The following is a 16,055-nucleotide window of genomic DNA, read 5'->3' on the forward strand; positions in this document are numbered from 1 at the left end:
TTATTGTATCAAAACGTATTTGCAGGATGGACCTACACAGTGGAAGCCGGGAAGAGAAGATCCGCGCTTTTCACCTACGACAAAGGTGATCGAATCGATCCATGCAAAGATTGCTCGCTGCTCAGTGCGTTTCATCAGTACTGCTTCCCTGAGTGAAAAATAACTTTTCTAAGGACCACTACAGGATTGAGCGCGAAGTCACATTCGGGGTTTTGTTAACACCAAAAGGTAAAACCCCAATATTGTTAAACTCGTCACGTCAGTCTTCATGGAACTATCCACATTCAGAGTAACTCCATTGATGGTGCATTTAGCAAAGAGAACCCTCAGGTATTCATTCACGCCAGGAACGGAGGAAAACACTGGCACACTGGTGCACTAGTGTTTTGACAGCATTCGTCCATAAAATGCTACAATCCGATCTTTCACGGCTGCGAAAGACATAAAAAACTAAACCGGCAGATAGGGTAACGGGGGTATTTTAACCAGCTTTAGGAAGTGATTGCACAATTAGTTATTGGAAAAACATGATTTCCACACCATAAATGTCTGTTGTTGGAAACTGGGTGTCTACTTAGGTATACATCGTTAAACAATGCAATTTGGAAAATATCCTAGAAATATCAGAATTTTCACAAAGTACTGAAGTACTAAAAACATATTTTAGACCACCGTGTTTACATTTTGGCCTGCCTCGATATTGAGAGCCGTTTGTGGAAATGTTTTGTACTAATCATATTTTAGATCATCATCGATCTTTTTGAAGTAGAAATAGTGGATTCGACGAGAAAATCCTTCTGCCGTAAACCTTCCGCTTTATTAGGCATCGGAAAATGAAAAAAAACGCGTTTATAGCAGTTTTTAAGGCATTTGCAACCAGTTTCAAATCGTTAAATGCAATAAATCAAGAAATAATTACTTGTACACTGCTACAAGTTACTTCTCCGTTCAGCGCGAACGGCCGAATGGTTAAAACTGGACATGGCCAAAATATTTTCGCTTTAGACAGAGACAAACATTATATCGGCCATACCTTAACCCTATCCCCGCGGAGAGAAATCAGTTTTTACATCGAAAAATGACATTCAAACTCTTATTACTCAGCAACCGCATACATAATTGGCACAAACTATATTGCATGTTGAAGATCAATCTGTTCTCTAAAACATGGAATATTTTCATCGTTAGAAATTTCAAGTATAGTTGTTAAACTGTTATCAAAGTTTATATGTCAGGTGATGCCATATGGCATCACCCGCGGGGAATGGGTTAAACTACTATTTTAACTTTATTCACTTGTTAGAGTATAAAAACTGTTTTTAGGGTATTTTATTGATGTAACTAAAACAATGAATTGTTTCAAAAGCATACATATTTGTTACAATAGCTTTCGGAAGTTGAGTTAAATATTAAATTTTGAATATTAAATTTTTTTTAAATATTTTTTTGAATATTAAATAAATATTACAACTTCCTCTTGACTTTGGGTTGACTCAGGCATGATTTTGAGTATGTGTGAGCTAAATCCAAAATAATGTACTTTACCGAAAACTAAAGTGTAGTATGCTTCTTGGGTATGTTATTTCAATGATGCATACATTGTTTGCTAATATTCATTGAATGTATCAAATGAAATGCGTAAAATGTTCACGGGAGGGCCAGAATATGTAGGTGGGCCAAAATACCCCCGTTACCCTATTCGTAGCAAAACACATAAAGGGTGCTCTCACTTACTTGCGCAACCTCAATTTCGTATAACCCAAAAGACATTGCTACAGTTATACCTGTTACAGACAAATTTTCATCAGACTCTGTATCAGATCGACTTGAACTGTCCTACAGTACGGTCGCATTTTACCAACAGCTCGAGGCTGAGTCTTAGACTACCGAGAGATATTGAAATTTTGTTTTTCGCTTTCAACAGGCAATCTTCTTGAAAGACTACCTGTTGAAACGCAAAGTAATAAATTTGTTTTTAACGTTAACGAGTGTTTAGTGAGTAAATTTGGTTTGAGATATTTCTAATTAAATTCTATAGTGAAGTGAAAGTGTAGTGAAGTTTTCCAGTTATGCCTGGAAAAAATAAAAAAGCTCGCTTTGATGCGGCTTCAAGGAAACGTGAGGCATCTCCTCCAAGTGACACTGAAATTTCGACTAACAGGTATGATATTCTTTCTTTCGTTGGGGATCAAGAAATTCAAACTTCTCATACTGAGCATAAAGCCGTTATGAAGAAGGTTAAAGTTCCACCTATTATGATATTTGTAGCAAATTTTAAAGCATTTCGATCAGAGCTTTCATCGTTTCTGTCGAATGTGAAAGTTAATTTTCAAATTGGCCGCCAAGGCGAAATTCGTATTTTGGCCGAATCTCTTGATGGCCATAAACATCTTTTACAGTATTTGACTGAAAAGATGTATAAATTTTATTCTTTTGATGCCAAAAACGAGAGACCGTTTAAGGCTGTTTTAAAAGGTCTTTCAAATGGCCAAACTATTGAGGAAATTAAAGAATGTTTGTCAGAATCACTTGGTTTTGCTCCCAACCAAGTAATTTTGATGAAACGAAAGGCAAATGCCAAAATTAATCAAACTGGAATACACCAGGAAAATTACTTAGTACATTTTGATCGTACCAAAGTAAATAATTTGAAATGTTTGGAAAAAGCACGTGTTTTGTTTAACGTGCGAATAAAGTGGGAGAATTTCAAGAGACATGGAGAAATCCATAATCTTACTCAATGTCGGAATTGTCAAGCCTATGGTCATGGAACTCGAAACTGCCATATGGCAGCAAAATGTATGATTTGTGGTGACACTGGTCAGACGAAAGATATCTGCCCCGTGAAAGAGACCACTAATAGTTTCAAATGTGTAAATTGTGGAGGAAATCACAAATCTAATTTCTTTAATTGTCCTGTAAGGTCAAAAATTATTGCTTCCAGACAACGTAGAAATTCTAAGCAACCTGTTGTCAATGTGGGTATACAAAAGAATTTCAATACTGTTCAGGCATCACCAGCACTTTCATTAGCAGGTGTGTCTGTAGGTAATAATTTAAATTCAGATAACAAATTTCAGACAAAAAATCCTGTTCAGGCAACACCAGGCAGTTCATATGCTAGTGTCCTTACAGGTAATATTTCAAATTCAAACAGTAACAAACCATTCGTGTTTGGTGCTGAAAAGTCAGCCAGTATTGATTTAGGTGGTCCAACTCTAGAAAAGATTGAATACCTACAACAATCCATGCTGCAGCTAATGTCCGTTTTGTTGAACTGTAACTCGATGTACGAGGCTGTTCAAGAAGGTATAAAATTTACAACTAATATTGTTATGAAATTGAAATTCAGCAATGATTTTAAATAATGCTGTAAATTTTCTAAATTGGAATGCTCGCTCTTTAAAAGCGAAAGAAGATGAATTTTTCAATTTTTCAACAGTCCACGATGTGCATATTGCAGTTGTGACTAAAACGCTTTTAAAGCCAAATATTAAACTAAAAAAGAACCCAAATTACATGGTTCATAGGTTTGATAGAATTGATGTTGCCGGTGGTGGAGTTGCAATAGTTATCCACCGTCGAATAAAACATCGTGTTTTACCCCATCTTGAAACCAAAGTTATCGAGAGTTTGGGAATTGAAATTGAAACAAGTATTGGCATTCTATTTATAGCCGCAGTGTATTTGCCTTTTCAATGCACTGGTGAGCGAAAAAATTATTTCAAGGGAGATTTGCAAAAACTCACAAGGAATAAACCTAAATTTTTAATCATCGGTGATTTTAATGCGAAACATCGATCTTGGAATAATGCTCAAAGCAATTCCAATGGAAAAATATTGTTTAATAATTGCTCGGCTGGATTTTATTCAGTTTTATTTCCAAATGGTCCTACATGTTATTCTTCTATTAGGAATCCATCTACAATTGATTTGGTACTAACAAATCAAAGTCATTCATGCAGTGATTTATTAACTCATGCTGACTTTGATTCTGATCATCTTCCCATAACATTTACTATTTCCCATGAAACTATTTGAATCCCACTAGATCTGTGTTAAATTATCACAAGACTAATTGGGATAGATATCGTTCTACGATCGAAGAAAATTTCAATGATGATATTATTTTACAAAATAGTGCTGACATTGACAGAGCATTAGATAATTTTAGCAGCTTAATACTCAATGCCCGGAATTTATCAGTTCCTAAGGCTCGAGTGAAATTTAATGCACCAATTATTGACAGTGAACTTCAACTTCTTATACGTTTGAAGAACATACGGAGACGTCAATACCAAAGATCTCGTGATCCTGCTTTGAAAATTATTTTTCAAGAATTGCAAAAGGAAATTAAACATAGATTCACTCTCTTGCGAAATGAGAATTTCATGAGAGAAGTTGAACGACTAAAACCTTATTCAAAACCTTTCTGGAAGCTTTCGAAGGTTCTTAAGAAACCTTCGAAGCCCATTCCAGTCCTTAAAGATGGTGATTGCATTTTTCTAACGAATGAACAAAAATCTCAAAAACTTGCTCAGCAGTTTGAGAGCGTTCATAACTCGAATTTGAACGTAGTAAGTCCTATTGAAAATGAAGTAAACCAAAAGTATGATCAGATCACCACCCAAGAATTTCTTTCTGAAGAGGTATTGGAAACAAACTTGAATGAGGTGCGAACTATTTTTAAAAAAATTCAAAAACATGAAAGCACCAGGAGATGATGGGATTTTTTATATCCTTATTAAAAGACTTCCCGAAAACTCTTTAAATTTCTTGGTAAAATTTTTTAACAGATTCTTCGCACTAGCACATTTTTCTACGAAATGGAAAAATGCCAAAGTCACTCCAACTTTGAAACCCGAGAAGAATCCTGCTGAGGCATCAAGTTATCGACCAATTAGTTTACTTTCCTCTATTAGCAAACTTTTTGAAAGAATAATACTCAATAGAATGATAACACATATTAATGAGAACTCAATTTTTGCAAATGAGCAGTTTGGTTTTCGCCATGGGCATTCCACTACTCATCAGTTACTTAGAGTAACAAATATGATTCGAACTAATAAATCTGAAGGCTATTCGACTGGAGCAGCTCTACTAGATATAGTAAAGGCATTCGACAGTGTTTGGTATAAAGGTTTAATAGCTAAAATGTCAAATTTCAGTTTTCCGCTTTACCTTACAAAAATGATACAAAGTTATTTAACTGACCGCACTCTTCAGGTTAACTATCTAAATGGTAAATCTAATAGATTGCCTGTTAGAGCTGGTGTGCCTCAGGGGAGTATCTTGGGCCCAATCTTATATAACATTTTTACTTCTGATCTTCTTAATTTACCACCAGGTTGTGAGAAATCTCTGTTTTGTGACGATACAAGCATTTCCGCAAAAGGAAAAAGCCTTCGTGTTATATGCAGTCGGCTACAAAAAAGTTTAGATATATTTTCTTCATACTTGCAGAATTGGAAGATTTCCCCTAATGCTTCTAAAACACAGTTAATTATTTTTCCTCATAAGCCAAGAGTTTCATTTCTCAAACCCAACCATAACCACGTTATTAAGATGAACGGTGTGGTCTTAAATTGGTCTGATCAAGTTAAATACTTAGGGCTAATTTATGATAAGAATCTTACTTTCAAGGAGCACATTGAAAATATCCAGTCAAAGTGCAATAAGTATATCAAATGTTTAAATCCTCTTATCAACAGGAATTCAAGACTTTGTCTCAAGAATAAACTGTTAATTTACAAACAAATTTTTAGGCCAGCAATGTTATATGCAGTTCCCATCTGGTCAAGTTGTTGTGCAACCAGGAAGAAGACACTTCAAAGGATTCAGAATAAACTTTTGAAAATGATTTTGAAGCGTCCTCCCTGGTTTAGCACGAACGAGCTACATAGGCTCACTAATGTAGAAACATTAGAAAATATGTCAAGCCAAATTATCAACAAATTCCGACAAAAATCGTTGCAATCCTCAATTGCAACGATTAGCTCACTTTATAGTCAGTAAGATAGTTTTAAGTTTTGTTTTATTCCTTTTTTTTTCCTTGTCAAGTAGGTTTAATAATTTTCCTACAATTACATTAACTTACATAATAACAATAACTGCGAAAGCTAATAACATTCAATAATATAAAAAAGCGTACAAATATATATATATATATATATATATATATATATATATATATATATATATATATATATATATATATATATATATATATATATATATATATATATATATATATATATATATATATATATATATATATATATATATATATATATATATATATATATATATATATATATTTTTTTTTTTTTTTTTTGTTTCAGGTGAAGGGGAAATTTGCATCCAAACCCCTGAGGTGACCAACCTCAGGGAGTGTGGGGTTGGTTTGAATCAGTGACCGGACCCACTAAAACCCCTTCAGTCTCCAGCCCATAATACTCCCCGGGACCACCGCTAGGTATTGCTTCGGGGAGCGGCTTTTGTGCTCTGTGCACCCTCTTGGTTCTTTAGGTCTTTTTGCTAACTTAGCTAACTAACCTGGAGACTGGCCGTTAGCTAACACTGGCGTGTCGGTGGTCAACCTGTCGCCTGTTTTGCAATTCTAAAACTATTTGAGAGGCGGCTGTACAAACCGCCCTCCAAATGTTTGGGTCTTTACACATCCTCCGAACTAGGTTGTCCGGAGTGGTGTCTGGCCCGCTCACTACCATCATGTCGCTCCGCGCATGCACAAAACGAGGGCACACGAAGAAGACATGCTCAGCAGTCTCTTCCGCTTCCGCGCACTCGGGACACATGGGGGACCCCGCATGCCCGAATCTGTGTAGATACTGCCTAAAGCAACCATGGCCTGACAGAATCTGTGTCAGATGGAAGTTTACTTCTCCATGGCGCCTCCCGACCCATCCGGATACATCCGGAATAAGTCGATGCGTCCATCTACCCTTCACGGAATTGGACCACTCCTGCTGCCATCTGATCATCGAGAATGATCTTCTGGTACCTCGTATGCCCCTTGTGTCACGTTGATCGAAGCATTCTACGTCCTCCTTAATGGCTATGCTGATAGGCATCATGCCGGACAGGACGCAGATTGCGTCGTATGACACAGTTCGATACGCGCTCGCAACCCTCAGGCACATGAGCCTGTAGGTACTTTCCAACTTACCCCGATGTTTACTAGTACCTAGTGCTTTGGACCACACTGGCCCGCCGTATCTCAGTATGGACGAAGTCACGCTAGCTAGAAGTTTCCGCTTGCTGCCGTACACTGCTGAGCTATTGGACATCATGCGAGATAATGCTGCAATAGCCATTGAAGCCCTCTTACAGGCATATTCGACATGGCTCCCGAAGGCGAGCTTGTCATCGATCATCACCCCCAGCAGCTTCAGGGAGCGCTTAGAGGCGATGGTGCAATTCCCGACACTGATCAACGCCTGTTGCTTCGACTTGCGGTTATTGACAACTGAAATCTCCGTCTTATGATGCGCAAGCTCCAGTTTTTTGGAGCGCATCCAGTCCTCGACGACGCTTATAGAGTGCGAAGCCGTCAACTCAACCTCCTCGATCGACTCGCCGTAGACCTCAAGTGTGATGTCGTCCGCAAACCCAACGATCACAACCCCTTGGGGGAGCTTTAGTTTCAGCACTTCATCGTACATGATATTCCACAGTACCGGGCCCAGGATGGAACCTTGTGGAACCCCTGCGGTAATTGGGACACATTTTTGACCCTCGTCTGTGCTGTAAACTAGCACACGATTCTGGAAATAATTTTCCAGAATCCTGTACAAAGATACCGGAATGTCTAGTTTCCGAAGCGAGTGGGCTATGGAATCCCAGCTAACACTATTGAACGCATTTTTCACGTCCAACGTGACGATTGCGCAATAACGAATGCCCCATCTTTTACGCTGGAGTGCTACCTCTGCTGTTTTGGTGACGGACAGAATAGCATCCACCGTAGACTTGCCTTTTCGGAAGCCGAACTGGTTACTCGACAGACCGTTTGCACTTTCGGTGTACCTAACCTGTCTATTGAGAATAACCTTCTCGAGCACCTTACCCGCCGTATCGAGCAGACATATCGGTCTGTATGCCGACGGGTCACCAGGTGGTTTCCCTGTCTTCGGCAATAAGACCAGCTTCTGTCGCTTCCATCTCTCTGGGAATGTACAGTCATCCAGGCACTTCTGCATGACTTCCCGGAATAGTCTGGGGGCCTCTTTGATGGCCTTCTTCACAGCCAGATTCGGAATCCCATCCAATCCCGGTGCCTTGCTCACCTTCAGGGAGTTGGCGATCGCAATGAGTTCCTCTATATATATATATATATATATATATATATATATATATATATATATATATATATATATATATATATATATATATATATATATATATAATAGTGTTGGAATGTCACCATTTGTGGCAGAACACACAATATTAATTCTGAATAGATATTAGTACATAAAGAAATCATTACAAACATTTCCCTCCCCTTTAAAAAAAAAAAAAAAAAAAAAAAAAACAGACTGTATGGGTACTAAGAATCGATGTCCGCGATGATTCGTGAATAGGTAATCTGCTGTGGAGTCTATGTTTAAGCTTGGAAAATTCTCAAACCAGTTTAAAACACTTATTAATATTAGGAATGAACTTAGTAACAAAGTGTATGGTAATTATAAGTATGTTATAAAATTATCATGAATTAATTTAGACATAATTGATACATTATAAAATATTTGTTGTAAAGCAATAGATCAAATAAGTTGTTGTTCATCGTCAGTGTTTGCAATGATATCAAAATAAAACAAAGGAATGTCAGTTTATGGTTTTAATTTCAGAACTTTCCGATTTTCATACGTATATTATTCTAAAGTGTTGAAACATAACAACATTCTATCTATTCTATCTATCTAACTCTACTCCATCTAACTAACAATTCTTCAAATATAGCTAATTGCCTTGTACGCGTAAGCACACACCAAAAACCTTAAACAACGACTGTAGCATTTAGAATCCACTGTGGCATCATTACCCCGTCGCGCTCACCTTAATCGTGTCATATTTTCTAACAATTTATGAAGCCCGTCTAGACATAATGTGATTTTTATCGACTTCTGCTACCGAACGAGTGGTCGTTGGATGCGTGCGATGTGTTGCAAGGAACAACTCCTTCGCCACCGGGAAAACCGAAGTTACACACGTGTGCTAAAAGGATTAGTGTCACTATTATCCTGAAAATAAATTTTGCAGGAAAATACCAATTTTCCCACGCTTCAACTACAAACTGCCAGCTTAGCTCTCACACAGCAGCTCCAAAGTATGGGTACATTAAATTCACTCTTTTCACTGTGCTTGCTACCAGAGTCAACATTTTCAACATTAAAGATTTTTTTCTAGTTCATTTCCGACAACGACAGCGACAACGAAGTCAGCGTCTGTCACGGGCTCACGACATAATAAAATAAGCTTATGGAAAGTGTGCTAGCTTTCCTCTTTCTACACACATTGTCGCTCAGTTGGAAGCAAGTTGATAACACTATCAGCTCTTTCTAGAAAATTTACGTTACCGGTTTTGCTCGTCGTGGTAGCCTAAATCCGGTCTGTTCTCGTTCTATAATTAAGAACCTTGAATTTTAACTAATTTGTTAACCTCGTGTAAACTTTTACTAAAATTTAGCTCATGCATCAACATTGTTCTTGGCGCGATACGCATGGTAACATATTCGATTTCCCACGTTATGAGTTGTTTTTATACATTGTGAAAATTTTTAATGAGATCTTGGGTTGCTCAACGTAGTGTGAATTAAAAAATAATTAATAATTATACATGCAGTAATGAAACCCGGATGATTAAAGATCAATTTGGAAATTCGCATAAGTATCATTCAAGTACACCTGGCGTGCTGAAATGAACATCGAAAATCTATTATTTTTTTCATAGGTTCAACCGGTAAATTTAAATTAAACATTCTGTCATCGGTTCATCAAACGAAAAGTATTCAATCGCAAATTACGTATTGAAGTGGGTTAATTTATATATTAATACAACCATCAACTACTCGGTCAATCCCACGTATAGGCCATCATTTTTTTCAAATAAAATATATTTGCTTTCATTCAGAGCAAATCTTGTTAAATTCAATGCTGAAGAAGTTCTTTTTTCTTTTTGATCATAGCGTGTAAATTATGTTCATTATTTGTTGATTTTTCCAAATCCACAAAAAACTAACATTACACGCCAAATTTCAATGATGCTTCCCATTAATTACCTCGTAAAAATAAAAGCTATCAAACACTTGCTCCGTAGTATTATGGGTTGAGCTGTTTACTTTCATTGTAGTGTATTCCAGTTCGGATAAAACAACCTGAAAGAAAAAAAGATAGTGGAAATACATTATAGTTTTAATACAAAATGCAATTGAAAAACCAAGTGAAACCAATGAATCGGACAAGAAAGCGCAGGTTTATATCGACAAAAAACATAAATTTTGAACATATTAGATTTGTGTTGCAGGAAACAGGATTTTTGGTTCAAAAACACGGAAACAATTGATATAATGAAGTGTATATGATAAACATTTTCGGTAAATACAAAAAATAAACAACATAAAAACGACTCACATGTTCTTTTTTCGAACCATACACAGTACTATTAAGCGCAAAATCCATTCCAGTAACAATTCCAGGGGAGGTTGAAAAAATCCCTTCTTGCTGCTCTGCAACGTGGTCTCCGAAGAACAGCGAAACCTCTACGTCACTTATTACTAAATTTTCTCTCATGAGATTCATATCATGCAACAGTTGCCAACTCATGTGCTGTTTTTCACTTACTTTGTACCACTTTCTTCGAAATCAGGAAAATAAAGTATTTCAACATTTCAACGGAAGGAATGAAAACCTTTCGACTAGGACCATTAAACGGCGTCTGAATATTTCTATCATTTTCAACGGCAGGAAACAGGTCATCGTGATCAGCTTCATCGTTGCGATCAGCTTGAAGGAAAAATTGGGCAACCAACCAGAATTGAGGTCCCAATTGGTTACGGTCCAACCACCGGTAGCAACAGATTTTACCAGATGCGCAGCCACTGTCACACCAGCATCCATTGAGCAGGACAATTTGATGTGATCGTAAAAATATTACAACCCGCACCGTCATTGTGTAGCCACGGAACTGGCCAGGCAGTTGGCAATGGTTTCTTGCAGAACCTTTTTTCGTTAGTCCCGCTTCGACAGATTGCTCGTATTCTACACCGATACTTTTGCGCTGGTGAAACGACATCGATTTTCTATACAATTTATCAGGTGATAAATTAAAGGAATACTGTAAAATATTACGTTTTGCTTCGATCAGTCAGTTCCGTTGTTAGAGGTTTCCTGAAAAAGAGATCAAATAGTACAATAAAATTAACGTCATATGCATATAATGAGGCAAATTTATTTTAATTTCTATGATAAAAAAACTTGTTCGTTTATCGAGCAATTTCAGTGATTAAAAAGTCATGCAGTTTATATATCTTACAGATACGTTTCAATTAATCAATATCGTATTATCTATTTAAAAATACAAGTGAGTTGCCAACTGTTTTTTGTGTTTTTTGATACGCTCTGATAACGGCTTCAGAGTTTGACTAACAGTAAACACTCCTGTTCGGTTGATAAAGATCCTAATTAATGACAATTTTCATGTTGCTCTTGTTTACAAATTTTCATAATGATTCCTTTCAATTATTCTCCCAGCGGTTAGCTTAAAATATATTACGAATAGAAATACATGTAATTATTTGATTGGGATACAAATATTTCATCAGAATTTCAATTAGTGACTTTATCCGTTAAAGGGTTTTCTTATACTATAGTGACTTGCGTTCGTTCAGACGCACCATGTTTTTCATAGATTTTTCTTTCAAAACTATTTGGATTTTGAATGTCATCACTTACTTTTATTTGTTATCATGAACTAAAACAAACAGCATCATTTCTTTAGAAAAAGGGCTCTTGATAGAATTAAAAAAGCGAAAAATTAAAAATAAGCCAAAATTTCGCTCGGATCGAGTGACATTAAAATCCACCAAATCGTGCCAGTATTGACTGTAAGAGTCAGGGCCATCTTTTTTCTGATGAGAAATGGCCTATTACAGTCAATACTGGCACAATTTGGTGGATTTTAATGTCACTCGATCCAAGCGAAATTTTGGTGAAGGAACGGTTATGGCATGGGGAGGATTTTCTTATGACGAAAAGATTCCTATCTGCTGGATCACCACCAAAATGCATTCCAGCAACTGCTGCGAGCTTCTGGAAGACGTTTTGGTTCAATACTATGAGATCATATGGAAAAATCTGTTGTATTTCAGCAAGACAACGCTTCTATTCATGTTTCCCGACAAACCAAGGCCTGGTTTTCTGAAAAAGACATAACCGTGATTGGTCAACATTAGGGTGGTTTACCGGTAAAACAAAAACCGGTAAAACCGATATTCTTTTCAATACCGAAATACCGGTATTGGAGAAGCGAAAAAACCGGTATTTTCGGTATCTTTCTTTAAATAAAAAAAAACTTGTCACAATATTCATAAATCATTGTAAGGCTAATAAATGCTACCCACTTAGGTAGGCGTTAAAAATCACATGACGATGTATATATTAAATACATTTAGACAGAAGCAACATTGAATATTGATTTACCCTTACCTATTTATCAATTTTTATTATCTTTTTGCTTGTTCTGCATGGATTCAGACGATGTGTTTATGTGTATCGATAATATGTCAAAAGCTTCATATCAATAAAGCAAAACATTTATTTTTTAAGTAGAACAGCCAATCTCTTCACACACTCATAGTCACAGAGGCAACTCGTGGGTTTTTAACTTACCAATTTAACTACAAATTATGAAAATCAAACTAGTCAGTAATCACAATCATGTCAGCGAAAAAACGCAAGTCATTATTCATTTTGTGCTATTTGAAAGTAAAACTAAAGAAATAATAAATAAATATAAATTTGGATTAGGAATTTATTTTTTGTTGATACAAAGTGTTTACAGGATGAAATAATCAGCCAATATTTCATCCTAAAAATTACTGTTTCTTTGAAGCTTCGTCACCCATACCGCGGCGGGCTTTTATTAGTAACTTGCTGAATGTTCCCGGGTTTGCTCGTGTTAAAATTTCTAATTTTCTATATTTCTATATATTTTTGACCAACCTCTTATTTCAAATATTTATTTCTATTTCAGTTAGAAACTTGTTCATATGCCACATTTTTCGTTTCTCCATCAGGAGCTAAAATTAATAAAATAATTATAATAATAAATAATTTGGACGAGCTGTTTAAAAAGCATCGAACAGAATGAATAAGTATCAACCTTCGATTCCGTCGGATTCGTAAAAAGTAAATTCTGGTCTGATCGTCATTTTTTTTATTTCTTTTTTATTCTTCATTCATATACTCTTCTCAACAAGAACATATACCACAAGAGATCAAAACAATGGTCGCAGAGGTCCAAATCTTACAAAAAAAAACTGAACCGTAATAAAGCATAGGTACTCATAAATACAAAAACAAGATTATGCAGCGACACGTCCATACATAGATGCAACCTGAGACGCTAAGCAAAAAATAAATAAATTTCAAATCCAAATTTGAGTAGGTAACGTCTTCGGCAGTGGTTTACTTCGGCAGGTTTTCGCATAAGACTGCGGCAGAAAACCGGCCGAAGAAAACCACTACGGGAGACGTTCGACGCCCTATATCATTAATTATTTTCCAGTTTTATTTTTCAATAGTACAGAGAGAATGACTTGCGTTTTTTCGCGGACAATCATCATTACTTTCCCAAACTTTGATTTTACGAATTTTGTAGTTGGAAAAGTAGGTTCATAGTCCACGAGTCACCCCTGGTTTGTATTATTCTACAAAAACATGAAAATACCGGTTTTTTACCGGTTTTACCGGTTTTTATTTCTATGAATACCGAAATACCGGTTTTCCAAAAAGTCGGTAATACCGACCACCCTAGTCAACATGTAATTCGGATTACAACCCGATCGAGAACCTCTGAGGTATATTGGCTGCAAGAGTTTACGCCAATGGATGCCAGTTCAACACAGTAAACGACCTTAAATCATGCTCACGTACATGCTGGCAATAAATCTCTGTAAATACTCTCCATAACCTTGTCAATTCAATGCCCAGAATAGTATTTGAAGTTATTAGGAATAAGGGAGGAGCTACAAACTATTAGCCAATTGATTGACTCAGAAAATTTAAGCTTTTACTACGTTTACTTAAGGTGCGTCTAAACGAATGCATCAGCTTATTTTTCAGTTTTCGCTTTTTTGATTCTATCAAGTGCACTTTTTCTAAAGAAATGATGCTGTTTGTTTTAGTTCATGATAACAAATAAAAATAAGTGATGACATTCAAAATCCAAATAGTTTTGAAAGAAAAATCTATGAAAAACATGGTGCGTCTGAACGAACGCATGTCACTGTATTATTGAAGGCGTGTCCAACTTCAAACCGCTCTAAGAACAAAAGCTTTTTAGGAGATTTTTGATCTATGAAAATACGAAATCCGTGCCATCTTTCGCTAGTAGGAAGTATCATGCATTTCTTTTCATGAAATTCAATGACGTCAATATATTACCACCTCGCAGTTGATCTTGTGGTGTGATACTGGCATACAAAACCAGCTCCATTTATCATACACGTTACGACTGGCAACGTCTAATGAACAGAAGGTCTAATTTTGAATCTACGAGTGTAGAACCTGAGATTTGCGTGCAATACGTTGAATATGTATTTTTTATTGCTCATTAAAATTTTTATTTCAGCAAATCAGTTACGTTAGCGATGTTTGCCTTCTTTTTGCTTAGATCAGCCAACATCAGCCATGTCCGTGAGAGTGAAAAGATAAGTATGTTGTGCCGATCCATGATGAAAATTTTAGTAACTGTAGTCACCTTTAAAATCAACCGATTTAATATTGATGTTTTGGTGAAAAGATATTTGAATTGGAGCAATTAAATGTTTTTTTTTACGAATAATAAATTTTAGAATCCGATTTTGGTATATATTTTCGAGAATTTGAAGAGATAACTTTGAATATTGCCCCATGTTTCTTATATATTCGTCAGATGTTTTTGAAAAATGGAATTAGCTTAAACAATGCTTTTTGATTCGGAACTGTAAGCAAAGATTCATACGCACTCTGTTGTTTGCATTTGAGAAAAAGTAGGGGAACAACGGGCAACACGGAAAGGGCGGGCATGATGAACCGTTGCTAATTTCTATATATAACCCTTGAAATTAACACAAATCATTTATGCCAGTTACATACCAATAGGATTCTGGGAGTTTCGAGATATTATGTGGATTGAAACAATAGTTAGTTATTTGAGAAATAATCAAAATAAGCTCACCCTCAACAGCAAAGCAATGTGATGTAGTTTTTGCCGTGTCAAATTTAAGGTTCTGCTGCGGTAAAACATCAGAAAAATATAGTTTTCAATGACATTGGAATAATTAAGTATATTTGAAACATGTGGGTTAAGATAGTTTAGTGAAAATATTATTTTTTTGGAAATCATATCGATCCAAAAAATTGTTTGCCTCCTGGGCAAGACGGTCAGTTGTTGTGTGGGCAAAATAAGCAGTCTGAGAAAACGACGATAGCACCATTTATTAATATTTCTTTCAGCATTCTTAGCATGCGAGATGAGACCTAAAGTCATTAACTCTCATTTGAAATAAAAATCATCATTAGAAACGTTGTTAAAACCATGTAAATGATGTGAATGATTCCATCGGCGCAGCGAACGGTAAGCTTTAAACACGTGCTTTTTTTGCGCAGCGCGTCGTCCCGTATAGAAAAGAAATTTGCTATAGTTTTTCATAGGTCCGTCATACCAGCACAGCCGGTAGTGAAAACTAATATAAAATCACTCTTAAAAGGAAAGGTTTGCATTATTTAATGAAAAGCACTAGTCAATGTCGAAAATTATGAATATCGTTGGTAGA

General features: G+C 36.1%; 1 protein-coding gene across 8 annotated transcripts in view; it reads right to left on the reverse strand.

Annotated features, from left to right (window-relative positions):
- Window positions 1-16,055, reverse strand: part of LOC129726802 (cardioacceleratory peptide receptor-like) — a 150,067-nt gene that overhangs the window by 64,522 nt on the left and 69,490 nt on the right. For all 8 annotated transcript variants that reach the window (XM_055683914.1, XM_055683921.1, XM_055683915.1 and 5 more), the window contains 2 exons: window positions 10,651-11,406; window positions 10,299-10,394 (listed from right to left, as the gene is read on the reverse strand). In XM_055683914.1, coding sequence (XP_055539889.1) covers window positions 10,299-10,394; window positions 10,651-10,842 — 288 coding nt within the window. In that variant the 5' untranslated portion in view covers window positions 10,843-11,406. The remainder of the gene's footprint in view (window positions 1-10,298; window positions 10,395-10,650; window positions 11,407-16,055) is intronic.

Source organism: Wyeomyia smithii, chromosome 3, assembly GCF_029784165.1.
Source record: "Wyeomyia smithii strain HCP4-BCI-WySm-NY-G18 chromosome 3, ASM2978416v1, whole genome shotgun sequence".
NCBI lineage: Eukaryota > Metazoa > Arthropoda > Insecta > Diptera > Culicidae > Wyeomyia > Wyeomyia smithii.